This window comes from Netta rufina, assembly GCF_964035555.1.
Source record: "Netta rufina genome assembly, chromosome: 3".
Lineage (NCBI taxonomy): Eukaryota > Metazoa > Chordata > Aves > Anseriformes > Anatidae > Netta > Netta rufina.
This window is the reverse complement of record NC_140125.1, coordinates 87448113-87472528: the sequence shown is the minus strand read 5'-3', so window position 1 is coordinate 87472528 and position 24416 is coordinate 87448113. Positions and strand designations below refer to the sequence as shown.

The 24416-nt window shown below is 36.6% G+C and overlaps 1 protein-coding gene across 1 annotated transcript in view; it reads left to right on the top strand.

Moving 5' to 3' along the window:
* The window catches only part of MEI4 (meiotic double-stranded break formation protein 4), a gene marked incomplete at both ends in the record, with an annotated part of 153364 nt that overhangs the window by 58188 nt on the left and 70760 nt on the right, over positions 1–24416 (top strand). Inside the window, one exon of the mRNA XM_084284460.1 lies at positions 23417–23665. Within this exon, the coding sequence (XP_084140586.1) occupies positions 23417–23665 (249 nt within the window). The remainder of the gene's footprint in view (positions 1–23416; positions 23666–24416) is intronic.

Below are 24416 nucleotides of genomic sequence, written 5' to 3'. Positions count from 1 at the left end.
TCTCGGAAACTGCACCAGCTTTCATTGGTGACTCCCAGGCTTATCAGCTCTTTGCAGTAGGAAGTCTACCTGAAGATGAGCTGTGGTTCAGACCACATCTCCTTGTCCCCTGGCCTGGTCACTCTTGTCACATGGAATCTTGGCGGTGTTGACCACCATGGTATGACTTGTCCTGCTTGTTTGGAGAGGTAGGACTGGAACAACCTGTCCTAACCTGGGCTGGTGCAAGCAGTGTTTGTTTCTTTTATAGCATGATTCCCATGCATCACCTACCGATCCAAAACATGCATTAAGACTCACCCTAAATGAGAAATCACTCTACAGTGCAACCATGAAAAATGCAGTGTAAATTACAGTTAGTGAACAAAGGATGGATAAACAGAGACTTTTTTTCTTTTTTTTTTTTTTTCTGGAGTGCATTCTTATTTTGTTAATAATATCAATAAGCAAAATCACTTGTCTTCTTAGGCAGGCTAGGAAATACAATCAACTGGGACTTTCATTAGCTTGTTTACACAGGTACTTTTTGCTAAATAGGCATATATTCTTGCATTCTTACTACATGGACACAATAAATTTGATAGAGCTCAAAAGAAACAAAGGCAACTCCATGGAGACTGCAGATACTTATTTAATCACAGGACTGTTTACCTGATTTTCTTAAGCATTTTTTGCATTCTGCTCCCTTGATTTCAAACCCATCTATAACAAAGACTAAGAAATTCACCATACTTTGAGATTCAGACATCAAAACAAGCCTATTTTAGCTGATCAAGTACATTGAAAAGAAAATTTCTCAGTATTTAGCACATTAAAAGATAAACATCTTCTCCTGCCTTGCCCTCCCCCACAAACTTACACCTTGTCTCCAGCAACAGTCATATAGGAAGAAGCCTGTCAATTACCAAAACTTTTGGCACTAAGACTGGGATTAGACAGAATATAGATGCATGTTTCAAAAGTAATGCAGTAAAGAAATATGGCAATAGTAAAGGCTGCCTTTTGCTTCATTTTAATATTTCCTCATTTTGGTTATTGGTTTGCAATATTGACATTTTGTTCAAGCCCAAGCTACAAAGAAGGCTTCAGGATAATAGATCTTGTTTTAGGCACTAGCGTTTGAAGGGAAAGGGACAATTTAATATTTTAAAGTCAGTGGATCTGTGTGTGGGCAGTAAGGAAGAGGGTCTTATCTGTACATTTACTGTGAAACAATTACGCTTCTGCAAGCTCTAAATCCCTTTCCTACTCACAATTAAAGGCATAGATAACTTCTTAATGCACAGCAGCTGACAGTTCAGATGATTGAAAGCCAATATCTATCAGTCTCTGTTTACTTCTTATTCCGTATGGGGAAAACCAGCCATACACAGAATCCATGGGGGACAAAAAGAGCTTGACTAGCAGTGTAGAGATCATTTCTAGTGTAAAACAGATTCATCCATCAACTCTCGAGCACAGCACGACAGGGTGCTTCATTTGCAAACCAATGGAACAAACAAACAGTTCCATGAGAAAGGGAGAACTCTCTTCAGACAGAATTTCAAGCTTCTTCTGACTTTCTGAAAGTCTCTGCACGGTTCCTTGATGGTTCTTTTGTTTGCGTGTCTGTCCTCAGAGTGGTAATTGCCATAAAAGTTGACTTGAACTAGCAAGTGTTCATTGGGAGAGAGCAGAAAAGGAAAAGTTGTGGAATATTGACAGGTACAATGAATCAAATCCCAAAGTCTTTCTTTGGTTTGTTTTAGAGCTTATACAAATCTCTAACCAAATCTGTCAGAAACTTCAACACTTCAGTGCCTTATTGGGACCTTTCAATATTTAAAGAGGGCTGGTAGAAAGCTGGAGAAAGACTTTTTACTTGTTATGATAGGACAAATGGTAACAGTTTTAAACTAAACAAGAGTAGATTTAGATTAGATGTTATAAGGAAATTTTTCACTCAGAGGGTGGTGAGGCACTGGCACAGGTTGCCCAGAGAATATGTGGATGCCCCATCCCTGGAACTGTTCAAGGCCAGGTTGGATGGGGCTTTGGATACTGGTCTGGTAGGAGGTGTACCTGCCCTTGGCAGTGGGGGTGGAACTGGATGATCTTTAAGGTTCCTTCCAATCCATACTGTTCTGTGATTCTGTGGTGAGTAAGCTGGTACTATTCATATATGAGCAAACAGTTCTATGAATCAGGAATCCCAGAATTTGGCCTGCTGTGTTTGGCTCTGAAGCTTTTAGATCCATCTATTAAACATTATGTTTCATTACTTGGACCTCTAAACTCAGCTTATTTCATTAGTAAAATTTATCCAATCTGCCAGCAAAAGTTACTTTTAATGCACATTACTGCTGTCTTCTAGCAGAGAAAGCTACGAAACAGATTCTTCTGGATCCAAAGCATTCTGTGGCTCTCCTTGAGCTCTTTGGAGGCAGAGAGTGGGCCACGCATTTCAGGATTATTACAGCATCAGAGAATTATTGCCCAGGGGACTTGACCTCCATTATACTTGGATTGTCAGTTTAAGCACACTCGTAACTATGTTCTATGTTCTTGTTTTTCCTATCAATCTCTTATCTGAAAGGATGTAAAAGGAAGACTGACAAACTAATCCATGTAAATAGGGACCCAAATGAAAAGTTCAGATTGCCTCCAAAATATCGGTAAAAATGTCCCAATTTTAATATTACTTTTCAGATTTCTGTATCCTTCCTCCTCCTGTTCTCTGTTAATATCACGGGAGATTCTAGGCTGATCCTTAATTGTCATGGATTTTTTTCAATGAATTTGTTAAAAGGGAGTTTAATGAAGGTGCCTAGTAATATCCCACTTATCCTGTAGAGTAACCAAGGAGACCTAAGACTTGACTTCTGTCTACCTACACTGGTGTGTCCAAACCCGTAAGTCTGATTCTTCTAACTACTTTCTGTACATGCAAAGGTGCATGAATCAGTTTGCGTGTACAGTTTTCATTTGCCTAGGTTGCCTACCAGCCTGGCCTAGCAATTTCTATGGAAGTCTGGTAGATTACTGCTAAAAGCTGAAAAGCAGCAATTCCTTCTGTTGACTTCAGAAGGAAACACACCAGCTTCCTGGCCCTGACCCAAAGGCCCACCACTCAAAGGGATGTGTGGAAGGAGCTGAATGAAATCCATGATCAGCTGTCCTTGGAAAAAAAAAAAAATGAGTCTATTCTGCCCACCTGCTGATAATTCAAGCAATTCCTTGATCTGCAAAACATTTACCAGAAGAGACACATAATCTACAGTCCTTGGAATATATGGGTACCTTGTAGAGTGTTAAATCTCAATGATATAACATTGAGAAATGAAATCAAAACCACTCTGTGTCACTTCTGCTCCTTCACAATTTCATTTCAGCCTCAGGGAGACTGGCAGCAGACTAGGGCAAAGCAAAGATAACAGGTACTGGTCTACAGTGAAATGATTTACTTCCTTATCATTCATTGACCCAAGTGATTTAAGATCACCTTCCTAGAAACTGGCACCAAAAAAGCACAATCAGCTGTTTTTCACCTCACTGGTTATTTTAGTGTATGTCTGCAGCAGCATTTTTATATTTGGAAAGGAAAGAGAGGATTCTTGCTTTGATCTTAAAAATTTATACCAATATTTTTTTAATGGGTTCAGTCATACCTGAGACATATGAAGAAAACCAAAGAAAGGATTTATATTGATTCTTGGTTCTTTCCTGTTTCTATGCAGAAAGTTCCTACAGTTCCTTCTATCCTCTTTCCAAATCTAGGTGTTTCTGTTGTTACTATTATTAGTGACTAAACAAGAAGACATTATACTGTGAGTTTGTTTGTTTGTTTTCCAATTTAGACATAAGAAGATGACCTCTTCAAAAAGATTTAAAAACATACTTTAAAATGAGATGTTACCAAATATTTCTCATACCTTTCAGACTCAAAGAATTTATCCCTATGCGTTTTGTAACTACATCAGTTTTGCAGCACCATCTAATCACCATATAAACCACATTAGCTTCTAAGAAGCGATCCTAGAAATTAAAAATGGACTCTATCCATTGGCCTAATCCATTAAATGGCCTTTATTATATGGAGGAAAATAATGAAGAAGATGAAAATAATATACCATTATTTTGTAGAGGATCAATATTATTTTAAAGCTTTTGATTTTTTTTTTAATTTTATTTTTAAATTTGAAATATAAATCTACATTATTTTTTTCTTTTTAGCTTGAACTGTTTTAGTCACCTAACAATCCGTTGTTCATGATTTTCTGATATAAATGCTCAAAAAGTTCCCACTCAAAGATCTCCTTTGAAAACTTAATAATCCCTTTCAAAAGTCTGATTTGAGTTGCATTTATGATTTTATAGTTAAGAACGTGTTATTTTTCTATTATGAAGTTTTATTTTCAAGGTCGTTCATATAATCTTTGAATTCATTCAAGGACATCTGAATGATCCTTTCAGAATTTCCTGTACTTACCAAGAGCTTGAAAGGTTTTTATGAGCTACTTAGATATCTCACATGGACTTTCTTAGCTCTGCGGTGCAAGCTTACTGCATTTAAATCATGGAAATGTAACTTAATGATAGAAAATTGGTATCGAATGACATTTGACACAATATCCAACATTTTTTTTTTTCAGTTACAAATTCTGTAGTATCTTTATTTGGGTGTTCTTACACAAAAACATAAATATTCTGTCCTGCAAATTTGCAGAGAATTTAGGATTTGTTTGGAATAGTGGCTTGGGCACACGCTAAAATCTAGTCTATTGAATTTATAATCAATTTATTTAAGCACCCAGTTTTTGAAAACTGCATTAGCATCTCTGTTGCACCAGTGTCTTCGAAAAATATATAGTGATCTTTTATAAAGATATATCCAGGCTTACAGCTGCCATTTCATGAAAGAAGGAGGAAAAAAATATAAATTAAAAAAAAAAAAAAAAAAAAAAAGAAGGCAAAACCAAACTCTTTTGTCCAAGTTAGTTGTTGGTTACTATTTTGTTAATCACATGGTTCAAATGGGAGATAACTGACTCTATTACATAGGGTTCTAGTAAGGATACTGAAGACAGAATTTAATTTCTCACACTGTGTTTGATTACCTGTTACACTCTGTTTAAAAAAAAAAAAAAAAAAAAGTTTAAGCAATGGCACTTTTCTGACATGAATTTGGTTAAGGAAATAGCAAGATGCTCAGCTATAGCACTAATGAAGGGCTCAAAATTGTCTGAGAGCTGAAGCAAAGCACAGAGGAAAAAACAGATGCCAGCCAGTAATCTCCAAATAATATTCTAACAGCCTTTACTACTGTTGCTATAGGATAAAAAAATGGGTTAGATGAACCCACTGGGGTGTTTCTTATGCTTTCAGCTGATGTGCACTTCCATGCTTGGTGTCCCTTCTGCTGGATTTACCAGATATGAAGACCCAGGTGGAATCATATTGACTGCCAGGCTAAGGAATGATCTATGGGACACTGGGATCATCTCTTTGGCTCAGCATCAACTTTAAACTGGAGTAAACTCCCAGAGCATTCAGACAGTTTATCTTTACTCTTTTCCACAAGGGAAATAAAAATAGTGAGGACAAGCTGATCTTCATGAAAATTGACAGAACAATCTCTAGCCTTGAAAATAAGTATATAAGTAATCACTTCAGAGGAGGAGCATATGGGGAAACACCAGTGGTAATATAGGCTTCTTTGAACTTTGACAGTGCTTCACAAATTATAAACAGTCTGGAGCATTTTAAGTATTAATTCTTAAAGATATTTAATAGCAAGGAACCATGTTCTGAGGACTACCTAAGCAAACATTTCAAATGAAGAAACAAAGAGGAAAGCATCTTTTTTACTTTTTATAGTATCTCACTTGCAATGGCTTTAACTGTGGTTGAGAAGGTATTTCTATCATGGCATTCATAGGTTTAAGAACATAATATGTTGTGCTGACATTTTTCATGTTTGTTCACTACCCAAATATGAATTATTATGAAAGTGTGCTAAAAATCCAATTTGGCTGGTTCTGAGTTATGGAAAATGAGGAAATAGATTCTGCATCATTTGAAAAATGTTTAGGGTGCCCTTTTATACTCCAATTCAAGAAGCATTTAGTATGACATATACCTGCCTTTGGCGTGTCTGAAGAAATCTGGTTTTGAAATCATCAAGCTATGCATCTTAAAACTACCTACCTCAATCACAACTGTGCCTCATTGCATATTTATTAAAGGCCACATTTTCCCTTGAGATGACTCTCAATGAAGTCATGCACATATCTGTGTGTAGAATTTGGTGATAAAGCATAAATAAAATAGCAGAGTTGAAGAACGAATGAAAATTATAAAAGCTTTTGGAAAATAACTCCCCTCCAAATGCAAGGTGCATGGGAATACAAGAGGATTATCTCCATGAATACTTTACTTGGTCCAATTTCACCTCAGGTTCTCACAGATTGATGCTGAGTAAAACTTTTGATTAAACTTCAGTTTAACTCTTACAAACCTAAAGGAACTTGCATATATAGTACATATATCAAGTGTCATATACACTCCACAGAACTCCACAGAGAAAGATCTCTTTGTTCTCAGATATGAATTACCCAAGTAACCTGCATAAGGATTTAACTCTGCTGACTTATTTTTTCTTTCATCTTCCCCCAAATAGTTGAGAACTCAGGTTATACAACAAATCAAGCTTATAGTAAAGGGCATTTAATAAAATGTTGCAGCTGAAATGAAAAAAAAACATGCATTGATTTTACATATAATAACTCAAAAATTAAATAGTGAATTATTTCATCAAAGGGCTAGAATCAAAGCCAGAGCTGAATTAGTTTAGTTAATTTTATGAACAACATTTATGCAACTGCTTTCGTGGATTTAAATGAAGCATCCTCCCCTCTCACAGGTGTCTCAGTGATGTTGCAAGTCACAACCACTCAGTCTAGTTCCAAAATTACACATATCATAAAATTTATATTCACATTCATTGCATATTCTTTCCTCTTAATCATTTGTCTTGGACAAATTTCTTAATAAGTAATTGAGAAATACAGTCGACCATCTTGTATACTTTTCCTTTAAAGTTCCTTCTGATGTTTTTACTTCATTCTGCAGAAACATGATTAAAGACAGCATGCATATTTTGGCAGATGGGTGATTGTCTCTTGAATTCTTCTACAAAATAGATACTAGTGGAGTCTTACAGACACGTGCATTTTTTTTCGCCTTAAAATATGCACAGCCCAGCCTTTGTGGTTCTTATCCATAGCCTGCAGCCCACTTGCAGAGCTGCAGATTTCTGGACAGCTGCACCAGGACTTGTAATGATTTTATTTGAATTTGAAATTGTTTCACTTGAGCCATGCCATGCACGTTTTAAATGGCATCTTCATTTGTATCTACTGATGTTCACATTTGTGTATCACCACCATTTTATTTCAGGCATGGGAACCACAGTAACTAGTCCCTCTCGTGCTCTCAGCAGATGCTCTTCTTCTCCACAGCAACAGCTCAGTGCCTGGAAGAAAGGATTTGTTAGGTCCATTACCCTTCCCTGATGGGCTCCAGGAGCCCCAGGAAGCACAGGATTAGAGTTTCAAAACAGATACAGTATTGACTGCAGCTCTCTTGATCTGTTAAAATTACGTTCAGCCCTTCAGCTGTAAAGTTCAGTAGCCGCTGAACTAGGACAAGTGATGGCACTTTTTTAAGGGAAAGAAAATTGCATATAGAGGGGACAAAGTGTTTGTTTTATCTTTGGAAGCCAGTTGCTATAGTTGGAACATAATAGGCAGATAACAAAAATTATTTTCTTTGCCTCTGTCTACAGCTTGTTTCACTTTAATATCTATCTCTCTGCCTGTCTATGTATGTATGTATCTATCTATCTAAATGCATGTGTATATACATCAGTAGAAGTACATACCTCTGTATATGACCTATTCTATTTATGGCATATACTGCATTACAAATTAATTTTACTAGTCTAAAAAAATTTAGTTTTTCTGAGGAATGTTTCTTCTTTCTCCAACCCCCTTTCTTTGTTTGCTAGATACAACTAATTCTCAGCTTCATGAATGTACATGTTTAATAATTTATTATGAAACTTACATTTCACACTAGGAAAAACAAATGAATTAACTGTTTTATCTTGTTAAACACACTGGGACACATTTACAATTACAGCAGACTGACAAAACACCTTTTGACTGAATGAAATGGTGACATGGCTGAGTAGCTTGCCCTGCCCCTCCTCACCTACAAGAGCAATACATGTCTTTTGAGGGAAGAAGTTGCCCTAATTTTGGAGAGTAAACAGGACTGCTTAGCCCATAGAACTAGGTCTGTCAACTACTATCTATGTGTGCACATGAGTACATATAAACAATACAAGCTTTCACAAAATGAGAAAATGTTGTCTTTTGTGAACTGCAGGAAGAAGAGTACTTTGGCCCATATACAGTTCACAGACTCTGAAAGTTCTCCTGATCTGGAATAGTAACGTCTTTCACAAAATATAGATAGTATGTACCTTAACATGTTTCTATCTGGTAACACCATCTTGCTTACAGGCTGCAGTGCTCCTATGGGAGCCAACGTGCAAATTTCCCCCAAAGAAAAAAAATATTCTCTATCTCTCAATCTCTGAACAATAAGCTACTGCCTAGACAGCTGCTAGCAACACTAACACTACTACTCTGTATTAAGTGAGGTAGCATGTGACTTTTTTTGTGTGTGTGACTTGCAATTAAGAGGGTATGTTCCAAAGATTAATTTGATCAAAACTTATGCCGGACCCGTTCAGGTCAGTTGGAAGAAATTACAGAATCACAGAATGGTTTGGGTTAGAAGGGACCTTAATGATCATCTAATTCCAACCCCCCTTCCATGGGCAGGGACACCTCCCACTAGATCAGGTTACCCAAAACCCCATCCAACCTGGCCCTGAACACCTCCAGGGATGGGGCATCCACAGCTTCTCTGGGCAACCTGTGCCAGGGCCTCACCACCCTCTGAGTAAAGAATTTCTGCTGCATATCTAATCTAAGCCTACCCTCTTTTAGTTTAAAGCTGTTACCCCTTGTCTATCACTCCACTCCCTGACAAAGAGTCCCTCCCCAGCTTTTCTGTAGGCCCCCTTTAGGTAGTGGAAGGCTGCTACAGGGTTTCCCTGAAGCCCTCTGTTCTCCAGGCTAAACAACCCCGACTCTCTCAGCTTGTCTTCATAGGAGAGGTGCTCCAGCCCTCTGATCAACTCCTCTGGACTTGTTATAATAGGTCCATGAACCTGGAAATTAAGAGGAAATTAACATTGTAGCCTGTGATTCATCTAACACCCAATGTTTTCACAGAGGAATGCCAATCAATATGTCTCAGCATAAATCCAAATAATGTAGATATTTTAAGTCACTTAATTTTCTGTATTCTCAGGTAGTTAGGGAGGACTTACATGCCTTAGAAGCTCTTTGATTCTAGCCCCATGTGTGGAAATGTAATCTGAATTTTCTTTGTCATAGGATAGATATTTCACAACTCTAATATTCAAAAAGAAAAGCTCAAGGAATCATGAAGTAATAAATTAATTGAAAACTTTTTATATGTACTTACATTATTTTTTCTTTCTTTCCAGTTGTCTGTTGTCCTGTAAAATGGAAATGAAGAATAAACTCTCACAAAATTGTTTGGTTAGTCTGAGATCAATGATGAAATGCAAATTCAGAAAATTGTCTGTTACATTGTCACATCATTTTTAAATATATCTACATTAAAATATGACCGTCATTTGGATTACTTGCCAGGATGTTTTTGCCCTTTTTTCCTTACCTGATTTCACTGGGATCTTTTTGTATTTGTTTCTAGACAGTGAAACCCTTGAAGGGAAAGGTTTTCTCTTTGTTTAGTAGAAGAGAAGAGAATGGGTTCTGCTGTCATATCGTGTATGTGTATCTAATTTTACAGTGTTATGTAAGTGCTAACATTTAAATAAAGCACTGTAAAGTATTTCTTCATAACAAAGCATACCATGATAACTGATGGTATGTCGCGTCCAATTAGTAGTGAGTGTTGTTTGTTTCCCTGTTCTTCTCAAATTGTGCCTGTTTTTACATTGCTTTTGGAGAAGCGAGATTTTAATTTCTTCAGCTGCTGAAGTGTTATCTTTCCTTCCTGATGGTGACGCTTTATTTCTGAACAGTAACAAAGAAGTCATTGCATAACTTCATGAACATCCTAAATCAGATGATTTTTTTAGAATTGCAGATTATGATCAAAGAGGCTAATAATGTACTTGAACCATATTTATGTCATCGTAATTACATACAGAATAGAGCCATCACAAACATATTACAATCCATTTTGAAGAGCGTAATCTTCAAAATATATATCTTTAATTATATATAGCACTGTAACATAGAAGAATGAAAGCTCATATGAGAAGACACTGACATTCCTGTTAGTGATTTTCACTCACTCTTCTCAAATTGGCACATCTCTTACTCCACATAAACTACACAAAACTGCAAACTACATCTGTTGAGACAACATATTTCTTATGTGTTTTTAGACACTTCCAGCCCATGGGTAAATTGAGATGTGCTAAAACATAAAGATGTCTAATAAATTCTGACAAATTGTAGTTCTCCAAAAGAAAAGTTATACTTTCATGTTTGTTCAAATTGTTGATACTGCAGGCATCCAGTAAGAGCAGGGCCTGCATGTTCTACAGTGATATAATTCATTTACACTTAACAATTGACTGAAGGTTGTGTTTTTGTGTTTAGTTGACCACTGACTTGTCTGTAATTATTCAGTGTATGGATTGGTTAAATACCGAGAATGCACGATCTCTAATGCAATTAAACACCTGCACCGCTTTTATGTTTAATTATTAATAAAAGCAGCTAATTATTTCGTATGACCTTGTGCCATGAGTATATCCTTTGACTATTTTTCAGATCAAAAGGCATCTTCAGAAACAGAGATCAAAAGAATTTATCAGCAGCTAGTAGAGTCAGCTCCCTTCATGATATACAAACTCCTTATTTGAAATCAAAGCTTGGTTTTACTGTTGCTTCACTTGAGATTACATGCAGTAATAATCACCCAGTGTTTGGGTATTAAAATGGAAATTGTATCTTATTTTTTATTTATTGGATGTAACTAGCTTGCACACATGCACAAATGCACACACACGGTTCCTTGATTGCGAAGCTAATCTATTAGATTATGTAATCACTGGAAGTGTTAAGAACACAAAGTTAATGCAAGTTTAAAAAAAGCTACATGTTATGCTTGAGAAGTGTTCTTCAATAGACCAAAATTATGTTTCTCAAATTGAGTCTGCAGCCGATTGTGCCCTTATTTGCTGCTTTCTGATGAACAGCAAAGAGATATTCTGTTTAAATGGGAGGTGGGTGGGGGGTAGAGAGAGAGAAAGTTTCTTCCACCTTAAAATATTGGGATGCTTCATTTAATTTAAAATACAAAACTAAAAACTGTAAAGTGTACATGGCTTGTATTCTGAAAGTTGCATACAATGAGTTTAGAAGTTTGAGACACATTGCTTTTAACTACTATTAGTTCCGAATCCCCCCCAAAAGAGCTGTGAATCTAAAATTAAATTTATGCAGATCTTGAATGTTTAAGTACAAAATAATCAAGCCTAAAACATTCTAACTGGCAGCTATTTAGTGGTAGAAGGTCTCAGACTTGGTAGATGTCTCTCAACAAGCCTACCCTTGTGGGTACCACTGGTACTTTAAAAAAAAAAAAAAAAAAAAGCAAACAAACAAACAACAACAACAACAACAAAAACAGTCAGAGCCAATTTCTAGTTTTAGACAGTAATAACACTGCTTCTGTCTAATTCTGCCTTTTACATTCATCTCTCTGTATATAAAACCCAGAATTGCAGGTAAAAGCACTAATGTCATGGTTGGACTTGATGATCTTGGAGGTCTTTTCCAACCTAAATGATTCTATGTTTCTATGTCTCTCAATTTTTTCTTTCAGTCACAACTGAAAAGATTATGTGAAAATCTGGACATTTTGTTCTACATAATGAGTGTCCACTTTGAGAAGTATCTGCATCACTTTTATGCACAGCAGATGCACAGAGATACACAGGAAAGGATAAACAAAGTATGGTTGCTGGTAAGTTGTTGTAAAGTAAAATAGTAATATAAAAAGTCTGGAGAATATTTTGTTATTTTTTTCCCCTGGGCTTCACTGAGAAATAATTAGCACCATCAGAAAGAAAATACTCTCTGAATTATTCAGTCTAATTTATTTTTATCATTTGGAGAATAAAATGAAAGTTGCAATGTGTTAAGTTTTTTGTAGTGAGAATGGTGAATTTATTTTTAAAGAAAAAAAAAAAGGATCAGAAATCTGACACTATGTGTCTTGATAAAAGCATTAGGATTTTTTTTTTTTTAAATAAATTAGCTTAAGGTGTTGAAAACAAAGCTGTTTAAATTATCCAAGAAAAAAAGGGAGGGGTGGGGTTGAGAATTTTAAAAATACATATTACTTGTCATAGCTGAATACTTCTGTGTTTATAAAGATCAGTCCTCCTATACTGAGGAGTTTTATGTATTTTGATAAATCTAACTCCAATGCAACCAACTCCCTTACTGATTTCTTATCTTGCCTTCTGCCCTCCCTCCCCTCCTTCATCAACTGCTGAGAGACCATTTCTGGCCAAGAAGGACTTAACACAAACTTTTCAGCATAGCTTTTGTAAAGAATTTAATTATACATACAATAATAACTTCTTCAGCTGATTGGCAAGCTTTGATCACAGTGTATAAGCCAAAAGGGAGCATACATCTCTGATGTACTGTTAAAGAAATACTGTTTCAAAGTTTTTAAGATATCATTGATATCCAAACAAGAAAAGAGAACCTAATTAACCAAGAAGTTCATGAGACCTTCTTACTCAATAAAACTAATGTCAGCTTGACACCAAGCACCCACCAGCATAAAAACATGGAGGACCATTTTATGAGACACAGGTGATGATGATGAGCTCTAAATGAAAACACCACCTCAACAGCCAACATGAAAAGTAAAATTAAGAGCCTTATTGACTAGCAGCTCCAGCCCGTGAACCAAGCCATTGCCTCTGCACCTCTCAGGGCCTTGCATGCCTGCTTCCCTCATGCAGGGGGACTCCCTGCCTGAAACCAGGGAGGTGGTTGTTAATTTGGCCATCTTCTACAAGGCTTCCATGCTTCCCCAGCCTTGTTTTTCCCTCAGCCTAAGCCAGGGCCTGGCAGGGCCCAGGCAGGCTTGGAGCCAGGAGCTTGCCTACCCCAGTGCAGCCCCTCAACCCTGGGGCTGGGCTGCCACCTGTGAGGGGGCAGCGTGGATCTGAGCGTGCCGCCTGTGAGGGCTTGCCATGGAGCTCCGGAGTGTCCCCCAAAGCAGGGGTCCTGCTGCAGGTGGGTTGAGGCTTCCTGAAAGCCTTCTCCATAGGGCCAGGGAAATGCTAAGGGTGGCTGGGTGAAGGTGCTGGGCACCGGCCTGAGGAGATGCCCCCACCCAGACGCCATTTTGTTGGTGTGAGTGGGTGGCCTGCCACTGCTGTTGCCGTGTGGGGAGACATTGTGTTTGTAAATATCATGTTTTGGGTGGAGATCTGGTAATTATCTGGTGCACCAGTGAACCCAGTGACAGAAGCAGGCATCTTCGTTTCAGCATGTGCTTCGTTGAGCACCGGCTGCCTGCATGGGCCTGGTGAACCTGGAGCCATTTTGTCCCGGGCAAGCTGTGTGAGGGGCTGCCATGGCTCGGCTTGTTGGGACGGGGCTCTTCAGGGTGAGCTGTGAATAAAGTAGTAATTGAACAGAACTGAAGTGTAAGAAGTAATTTATTTCCTATAGACTTGGTTGTGAATGCTTGGCAAGTCACTTTCACTATAACGATCTTTTACAACTTCCAGTGCTTCACAAAACGATATTCAAGAACTATGCATGTAATTGTAGTTATTGTAATGTTATCATCTATAATAAATATAAAGCTTTGTTCTTCATCAGATACTGTATGCTTTTTAGAGTACTAAATTCCTAGTAGCCTGCTATTCTTCTCTTTGTCTCACAAAACATTTGGCTTCTCTTGAACAAACTCATCTTTCATTCTGCCAGTATAAAATTTGTGTGAGGAAGCCAAGCTTTCTGCTAAGTTACCTGCAAGTTACTTGTTCACTGAAAGCTACTGATTTTGCAGATATAAAAAACTTGTGAGAATGGAACTGTTCAGATAAAGGTTGGAAATGTGAAATTGAAAAGTATGGTAATGTTTTATTCAGTATATTTTTTAACGTGGGAAGTAGAAAGAAGCCAAATAATCCCTGTATAATCTCCCAAACCGTTTATGATTGCCTTTTTAAAATTCTTCTCAGAAATTCTAAATTCAGAAACTAATGCAGTAGATAAAGCTTGGAGGTACAGCAACTTTTTTGTTGCAACTTGGCAGTATATAAAGACTAAAGATAGTCTTTATGTATCTTTATGTAAAGATACATATATTCATAGTCCAAAATGTCAACTGTAAATTTATCCTTCATGTGACTAAATACTATTAACAACACATGAATTTTTGTAAACGACTAAAGATCTGACTTTCACAGTGTATTTTGTAAAGCAGTAATGAAAAGTATATTCTCAATTTCCAACTAATTACAGTTTTGTTTCTGTAGGGGAAAAAATTCCATGCTAAAATAAGAGCAGAAAGATGTCCACCCCAGTTATACTTTAAGTTCTGAGCAGCAGGCTTTGTAGAATAAATACCCATTTACATCCATACACACGTCTTCAGTGCTGAGAATAGTAAAGAAAAGCATGGTAGTGATACTTGTAATGTATGTCAGGTTCACTACATAACTGGGTGTAAGAGCCACAATCAAAAAAAAATAAATGTTGGTGGAGAAAAAAGTGCAAAAGGAAGAACTCTCAGCTTGAAGGGAGAACATATACATAATTTAAAATGATCAGAAATCTCAGGCTTACATTAGGGTTTTCTACTTGACCTATTCTGATGGCAATGGAACAAAAGTAGAATACTTTTATCTCTTTAAGGCTCCTATAGTGCATAAGTTGTCCTTGCTGCCAATAATTTGTAATGTTTCTTTAATAAGATTGACAGGGTTGAACTTCTGAGTGACTTAGGATTCTTCTATGTTTGTTTCACTGCAACAGCATATAAGGGGAAAAGAAAAAAACAACAGTCAGCTGATTCTGTTCAGAAACCAAAATGCCAAAACAGTTCAAACCTTGAAAGAGTTAATCTTAGCATGTAATACAGTTATGGCAATATATCTATTATATATAAACTGCCTTCTCAGCCACAAGTGTGCATATATATATACACACACACATTATATATACTATATGTATTTACAGAAGGCAGTCTTCTTTGGTATCTAAAAATGGGAGTTTACACATCTTAAAATGGGAGGAAATAAAGTATAATTTCCTAATGTGATCTTGCTTAAGACTAATGCATAGCAACTTTATGAAGGGCCAATCTAGTTGTTTTATGTTTATTTAATTCTGGACTTCTAGATACTTGATGCCTCTCGTGTTTTACTTGGCATTTATCTGTATGCCAAGTTTTTTTGTGCATGAACACTTGAAATGTTCACAAGGTTCTCAAAGTTTTTCCATGATTTCTGGATTTTCTTCTAGAAAACTTAATTCCTTCTGAGGTGTTCAGAAAACCTAGAATTACAAACTTATTTTAAAAGGTATTTATTTTAACCCTGCATAATTTCTCTTGTTAGCTAAACATTTAAATACTTTTTGCAGGTCTGAGCTTTAGGTGCCTGTGATGCACTCATCTCACAGTGCACAATATGTGTATGTGCATCTGATCCCGTCATTTGAGCTCCCTTTGTAGCCCAAAGAGGGAAACAAGCATTTCTGGGCCATGAATAATGTCATCATAAGGCAGATGTACAAATCACTTGACTAAGTGTTATTAGAAATCCCTGTTTCTGACCATTGATCTCTAAAGGAAGTTTAGACAGCTAACTCAGCTGTAGCCTTCTGCACTGTAGATTTCTGTAGTTAAGAGGAGATAAATCCTGCCTCTTAAGTTTTACCAAAATCCTAAGGGGTTATGCTTGCTCATGTTCTTAATGCTAGGCAATGTTTACAGGTGGTGAATGTTAAAAAGCTCTAACATATTTTTCAAATCGTTCTTCTTAATTGATTTTGGAGAATTTATGACTCCATTTTAGAAGCTAAAATGATTTAAGAGTTAAATGGTTTGAAGAAATAAATCTCATGGTGCGTTTTAATCAAGTTTCCTTGTGCTTTTGATATAACATCTTTTAAATATTTATTATTTTCAGTATCACTTTAGCATCTTGAGTCCATAAACAACAACAACAAAAGAATATGCTGGAGGTATTGTTTCAGATTATGGTAGTAAAATTGAATGTTTCCCTCAGTAACTATATCTACATTACATATGTTTGTATATTATGTTGTTTAAAAATGACACCATCAAGCAGCTTTGGTTTAATATGCATTTTATACATTTTTACAATAAAAGCTGCTTAATTGGAACACAAGGCATACTTTAGTTCATCTTGATTATGCAGCTGTCCCATTATCATTATTTATTATATGCATAAAAGACAGTATTATGTTTGGCATACTAATTAAATCAAGTTTATTTTATTGTTGCTTAATGTTATAGCCATATGTGTCTGCAGCTCAGCTCAGTTCCGCTAGAGCACTCGCATCATTTTGTGACCTATTTTGTGTGCCATTATAATAGGTCAGTGTCTTGGTTGCTGTCATGTAACGCACAATGAGGTTACACAGATACTGGCAATATTTTCACCTTTATCTTCAGCGTGAAATTGACAGACCAGTCCTTTAATGTGTATCATCTATTTCAAAAGTGAAGAGAACTAATGCCTTGATGCCCTGGAAGTTAATTGAGTTATAGTCTATTTTGCGTCTTACTGTATTAATTTTTAAAGCTTTCAGTCTTAGATGATGATGTCCTGAATAAGAAATGAATGTCCTGTAAACAGTAAGGTTTTGCCAATGGAATTTGAAGAAGTTTCTTCCATTATTAGCCATGAATAGGAGCCATGGGCAAATTTAGGAATCAGGCCTAAGGTGTGTAGTCCTGTGACATTAGTATTCCTCTAATACTGAATTATTTCAAACAAATTCAGGTTTTGGTTGTATTTTGAGGTGCCTTATTTTAAATCACAGTATAACTATGTTTTTATAAAAGCACTCATTTAACCCTCTTCTCCATCCCGTCACCCCCATCCTGTAATTTCCATGTCTCCAAGGTCAGTCAGAAAATTATAGGTAGAGTTCAGGAAGATTAATTATTTAAAACTCACGTCTCTTATCCATAAATAACTTCCAAAATACTTCTTAAAAGCTCTTGAGCTGAGGATTTGCTTGTGTGAACCAGTTAGCTAATCCCTCTGTGTCTGGCAGGCACTTTCTGTGGTCAGTGCCCAGTAGAGGAACCCAGAACTGGGTGAGGGAGAATGGAGTACGTCTGGTTTGGCCCAGGGTTATCATTTTGGTGATGTTAGAGGATCTTTCTGGGTTAATTGAGGTTCAGACTGGATGTCAGGAAAAAGTTCTTCACAGAGAGGGTGGCCAGGTCCTGGAACAGGCTCCCCGGGACAGTATTCAAACAATAGAAAATTGGTATCCCTATCAGCCTGTGGTTGATGCTATTGCAATTTCTGCATGAGGAGAAGAAAAAAAAAAAAAAGCCATATAGCATCCATAAGAAAAAAAATATATATATATATTCTTATGTTACATATATATTACTCTAGAGACTTAATTTGGTGTTGTGTGCTGCAAAGAAAGCAACAGCTATGCATTCAGGAGGTGAGGTTGAACTGCACTGTTTTGTTGTGTGTATTTAACGGTGAAAAAAGACAGTAAGAAAAAGGTAAGAGGTAGAAAGACATCTGCTAACAGCCAAGAGAGTGCTGGGGTGGAAGGGATGCTTTTGTGCCAGTAGCAGGCTTTGGAAGTTCTTTGTTTCATGTCTTGTGCAAGAGCTCAACTTCCAGTTTTTGAGACCTTCATAGAGGGAGGCAAGTGGGGACCACTAACTAGCGAGGTGCACAAACAGCCACTTGTGGTAGTGCTGTTCAGCAGCCAGCTGATACGAGCAGGGATGCTTGAATTGCTAACAGACTTTTACTGAGCTTCAGAGCTCCTGCCTCTGTTTCCAATTCATGCGAATGTGCATTTCTTTCAAGTACTGGTATTCATGGTCAGAGTTGATACTTTTAAATTAGGCTGTTTTAATTTTGCATGCAAAAGAAATCTGAAGCAAACGATAGTATGCTCTCTAGCTACTTAAATGATTTTAGTGAATGATTTAAATTTAGGTGCAAGTTGCATGGCTTTAATAGGTGTTTTGTGTTGTTTTTTTAACTAATGAAAAATTACATATATATATTTTTTTTTTACCAATAATAGGAAATCTTTGACCTTAAAGTAGTGCTAAATACATGAAGTTTCTAAATGGGAAGAAAGCAGACTTCAGTGATCACCTGAAAATAGTTTTTATTTATTTATTTATTTATTTATTTATTTGAGAATTCTTTCCTCTTCATGTATAGCAGACAGTGTTAAAACTGAGGTGAGACTTGCCATAAAGGTATCTTTCTGTAGCTGATAGTGTAATATGAAATGCTGTATCATATACAGCTGCACAACAGAAGGACTGGCGAATTCGTGTAGTAAGATTTAGCCCATTTCTGTTTTTCTGTTTATATCTAAGGTCCTCAAAGGATCTTACACTACCTCTTAGTTCCCCTTGTTATCTAACACGGAGCTGTACAGGATGGTTGATGACTTCTTTTGGAATTATTTCAGCAGCTGGAGGATTTCTCAGCTGGGACCTCAACAGGGTTGAGTTTAGAGGGCTGGAGAAAGGGTTCCTTATTTGGGTCAAGAAACTGGAGACCCAGTCCTGTGTGACAGCAGTTTTAGCTGATCCCATCTTCTGATTGCACTTCCAGGATCAGTCTGTGGATCGAGGCTTTGCACAGGAAACTTATCAGTTGATATCTGTTGTTGGGGTACTGCTTCCCACTTCTAGCAGGGTGTCTTTGCTGGGTGTTAGTGGTTTCCTCTTTAACCATTGAGTGAACACACAAATAGAGCTTTGTTAGTAAGTAGCTATTCTCCCTGAGTAACTTGGGTACCAGTTGTGTTTTGCTGGGTAATTCCTCATCCTACTGGTTCCTATCAGATATATTTCGGCACTAGTCAGCTAGACTGACTTCTTTCTGCTCTCGTTGTGTTATCCCCAACCAAGGAAAATTTCTGGTTTGGCTTTGAACTTTTTTTTTTTTTTTTTTCTGCCTAACCCCACTGGTGTCACTTTTATGCTGATATGAGCGAAAATAGCATTGATACAACTCTGTAGCTGCCAATATGCTTTTAGTGGAGTGCATTCGCATTTGGTGGTCTTCGGTGCAGCACTTCCCAAGAGCAACAGATTGCTCTGCACTTTTTGCTAATGCACGATTGGCAAGGACCCCCGTATCTAACAGCATCAACCACTGAGTTATTTTCTAGGATATTTTTGCAGTGGTTAGTGAGAGAGTGGCTTTCTGTTTAGGGAGTTGTGGAAAACTTGAATCCATTCTTACAGCTGCTGCTTTTTCTTCCGGAGCCTTCTGTTTCCACAATCATAAAAAAGGAAAAGAAGAGAGAGATGGTGATGGGAGAGTAATAGGAAGAAGGTAAACAAGCTGTGTTTCCAATAAAATCTGTATGAAATACATTGGTTCCAGAAATGCATGCAGGTATATCATCATTTCTCATAAATTACCTGATTTAAAATGAGATTTTGAGATTCCAGCAGAATTCTTTCTCCAAAAATTGTTTCTAATGTGTCCTATTCCTAAGGAAGACCAACTTTGTAATCAGTACTGCTTTTTTTTTTTTTTTTTTTTTAACAACATCTTTACAGGGATTTTTTCCACAAAAGAAGCAATTCTTTTTTTCTGAGTAAGAGCACATCATTAAGCTCATTCAGTATAAGATACTCCTACTGTAGAAGTGGGTATATTGAAGATGTTAAAGAGGAAAAGGCTTAACTCTATGTCCAAACTATTAAGGTGGAATGCTGCTCAGTGTTTTGAAGCAAAACTAGCATGGTTTATGTGTTTTATTAGTCATATATTGCCTTTAGTAAGTAACATTTCAGTGTGGTGAGAGTGAAAGAGCCTTTTGCTTATCTGTGTCTGGGTTGTATAATTAATATGTGCACTAAGTGTTATGCTCTGATCAAAATATAGTAGTGCCTTCTAAAAAGGAAAAAAAGTGACTCAATAATGCCCTAAGTAGGGAAAAATCTTACTAAAGCAGCATTTCATACTCTTTCTTGAGCTGCAGAAATTCAGTCTCAACTATTCCCACTCCAGTTGCTTATAATACTTGTCTAGTTATTGGGGGGTGTGAGGGAGGGCACTTTTTTCTTGACTGTGAATCATTGGATATTTCAATTACAAAGGCTGAAAACTTGGGATAGTCAGAGAGAACTTCCAGAATTCTTGAGTTTTACTTCAAGTAACGTAGACATGTTCTGTCAATAGTGGATTTTTAGAGGCTATGTGGATTTATTTACTTCCTTTGCCAGTGCAGAGTTACGGGCTGAGACACGTGAAGCGCATGGTGATGAAGTATCAGTGGTCAAACAGCAGACTTTGGCTCTTTGTCTGTTGCGTGAGTAGAAATAATCTGCATGAAAAGAAGGCGTTGATGGTGATTCTCTAATGATAAAAGGTACATAAACAGTCACAAAGAGCTGAAATTAAATATCGTCTCCTGACCCATACCGGAATATTTATCCTTCTACAGCTTTCCAGAATGTAATTTATGGGAAAATGCTCGTACTGGCTCGTACATCTTATAGAGTGGAAAGTGAGCGTGTATATTTTTTTTTTTTTAAAGGAGGTGAATCAGAAAGCTTTTGCAAAGAAGTCTCTGGAGATATCAAAATGATAAACCAGAAATGAAAGCAATTTGTAAGAAGAGTTTCTGGCTGCCTGAGTTTTTGGCTCTGCTCTGCATGGGAACTTAGCGAGAATGGAGCTTGACATACAGTTTGAGTGATACCTACATGAAACTTCTATTTAAGAAGATGAGATAATCTGGGGAGCACATCGTTTCAGGTTCAGAGCCAAAAATGCTGGATCCCCAATTGTTACTGGTTTTTTTTTTTATTTATTTATTTTCTGTGTGGTCCAATGTATTTCATTTTAGTCACAGCTTTGACAGCTCAGTTGCTTGTGTGGTTCTGCATTTGCAAAACATTTCCTTTGATATATAAGGCGAAAGGGTGTCTTAAAGTTGTTCCACAGAGATGTTGATTCTTTGGGGCTGAGGGAATTAACCTGCAGTTTTTCAATGGAGTTCCTAGCTATGAATGGAGAAGTTGAGTGAAATAGATTTTACAAGGAAGAAAATATATATGAAGTATCATTTATTTAATGTTCGACTGCTTTAGGCAGTGGGTATAGATAGTATTGTGCAGTTTCTAAGGGCTTACTCTTTCATTAATCTTTATCAGTGCCCTGGTGGCTTAGACTAATTGTTTTTTGCACTGTCAGAGCAGGAATGTCGTGTTTCAAGTGGAGGAAAATAATTTAGAGAATGGCTGTGGTAGATCCTCAGGAATCCTTGTGGTCTTATCCTCTGCTCACACTTCAAAATGTGACCGGTGTATCTGAATGGATAACATGCAAGGAATGCACAGGAATTTTTTGTGATTTTTATAGGATAGGTAAAGGAAATGTTTGAAAGGCAACTTTTCTCTAAGTGCATGTGCTGGATAAATAAATGAATGGTGTTATATGCCTTACTGTCCGAAGCTGAGGAGAACCAAAGGAAGAAATCAGCTTCATGGTATCAGAGGATCTGGTGAAAGGGTGATAGAAAGTTCCTTACTGAAACCTGTGCTATTACTATTTTTCACAGTTATTTGACACAATTTATTATAGTACTTGTTACCTAATAATTGTGCAAAATGAGAGGAAAAAAAATAGTATTATGGATAATTTTTGTGTTAATGCCAGGATGAAAGCATAAGAAGGCTTTTTTTTCTTCTGGAAATAATGGTTTTTTGTTTTGTTTTGTTTTTTTAAGTAAACATGGCATGAAATACTGAATGAAAACAGTGCAGAATTAGGAAAAAAAAAAATAATAATAATAATGTTGCTAGTTAGATATCAAGTAAAATCCAGGCTATTTTTCATTTATTTTTTTCCCTTTTTGTTCCGAAGTCCTGTGCTATTGCCCATAACATAATCATCTAGATAAGCCTTTTCTTTCTCTGACCCCAGTAATTCCGTTTGCCTCATCCTTGCTGTTTGTAAAAGAGCTTATAAAAATGTCCTTGTTTGTCTTACTAGCCACTTATCACTTACGTCACTTTGAAGTTCTTTTTCTTGTCTGCTGTTCTCTTGTAGCCATATTTTGTTTTCACCTCAGTCTCCTCTTTACTTTTCATTTGTTTGCTCCTATAATCCATAAAATTAGAAAACTTCAGGATGTGTTTTTTGTCAATGCAGTCATTTTACACTTACAAAATTACACTTGCCTGTGTTCATGCATATATTATAAGTTCTTGTTTCAAAGCTTACTTGACTGCTGCGAAAAGCCTTACTTATAAGTGAAGTTGTGTGAGTTATGAGTGAAGATGTATATTCTTACTTTGAAGGGAGGAGATTAAATTTATGGATGTTGATGGCAAGAATAGAAAAGAAAAGACACCTTTATTCCAGCTTTAGTCTGCTTTTTGTAACAGTACTTCTCAGCAAAGACTTTCTGCAGGCCTGAGATATAATGTAGATTTAGGACCAGAAGTGCAGCATTACCAGGTGTCCAAAGCTGGAAACTACCAACATACTCAGTTGTTTACTTTTTATTTTCCTGAGAATTGTGTCTTTTTGGTACACTATCAAAAAATAGTATGTGTTGGGTTTAAGCTAGTATAGCCCCATTCTTCACTCGTGCTGTTAGGTTTTTAGTAGTTTGGTTTGTTTTTTAGGATTCTTAATGTTTTCATTTTTGTTTTAGTGGAGACAACGTTTACATTTAACATTTTGCCAGAATAAGCCTATTTGAAGTGCTTGTTAATTTACATAATTATTCTCAAACACTGAGTTTTATTGTTATAGCTGGGACGCAGCTCATGTATGTATGTTTTATTCTCACATTGTGGACAACTGTTTATGGTTCTTCTCTTTGATTGATTTTAGGAATGCACTAGAAATAAAATAATTGGTCTCACTGTTGAACAGTTTTCAAAGCCAAAAAAAGAGTATGCATAATTTGCTTTGATAAAGTCATGGTGATGTTATTTTTTGTTTGTTTTGTTTTGTTTTTTCCTAATGTAATAGAAGACAAAGGCAGAAGAGAAAATCAAGTCTGGTACTTGAAAATATCAAAACTGGCTCTGGCTTTTGCAATTATCCACTCAAAACCACAAGGGAAAAGCTGCAAAGAATACACTGAGCACCTAGCCAAAATTGTATCTGAACAAGATTTTGGCTGGAAATCGAAAGTTGAAGTACTAGAAGCTGAAGTTTTTCGATTACGTCAAGAACTTCTTTTGAACAAGATCTGTCGGAGAGTCTGCTTGGAAAGCGGTAAGTTTCTGAAATCATTTCTGGCTATTTCTATGTTGCAGTAGCAAAAGACAAAACAGCTTTCATGTTGGCTGCACCATTTCTTGTACCTAGGTACTGGAGTCTTTAGTGTACAGCTTCCTGTTTTTCCAAAAACCTGAAGTAGTAGGGCAGTTACACCAGTTGCAATGGGATTTAGCTAGAGAATTTAATACATATTTAGAATATATATTTCAACCTTCAAAATAAGTGAGTATCATATGGAATAATGGCAGATGTACAAATATTACTGTATGTTATACAAAATCTTACTCTATAACCTGGGAAACATTAGGGTCTTATATATATATGTAATATGACTTTACCACTTTAAACATGCTTAAAATTAGAATTTAGGCCTAATGTGTTGAAAGCATAACTATAATACATGTGAGAGAGAAAGCTCGGAACGGCTAAAGGGTTATATGTATGCTGTCTCTGTTAATGTGGATAGACTGTGGATACTATGAATATTTATTCTGATGTGATAAAATTGTGAGCCTGATATTGTAGGATTCAGGAAAGCTTTTAATTAAAGACTATAAAAAAAAACACTATTTTGGAGAAGAGCAAGCTTGTTTGTTTTAAACAACTGTGTTAATAAAGGTAGATAAAAGGAGTCAGTAAATGAGAAGCCTGGAACTGGTTGCATGTCTCAGTTCCCCTCTACCTGCAAGTAAATTTTGAGAGATTTTTCTTAAGCTCCATGATCATTCCTGACAGTTTGTTCCAG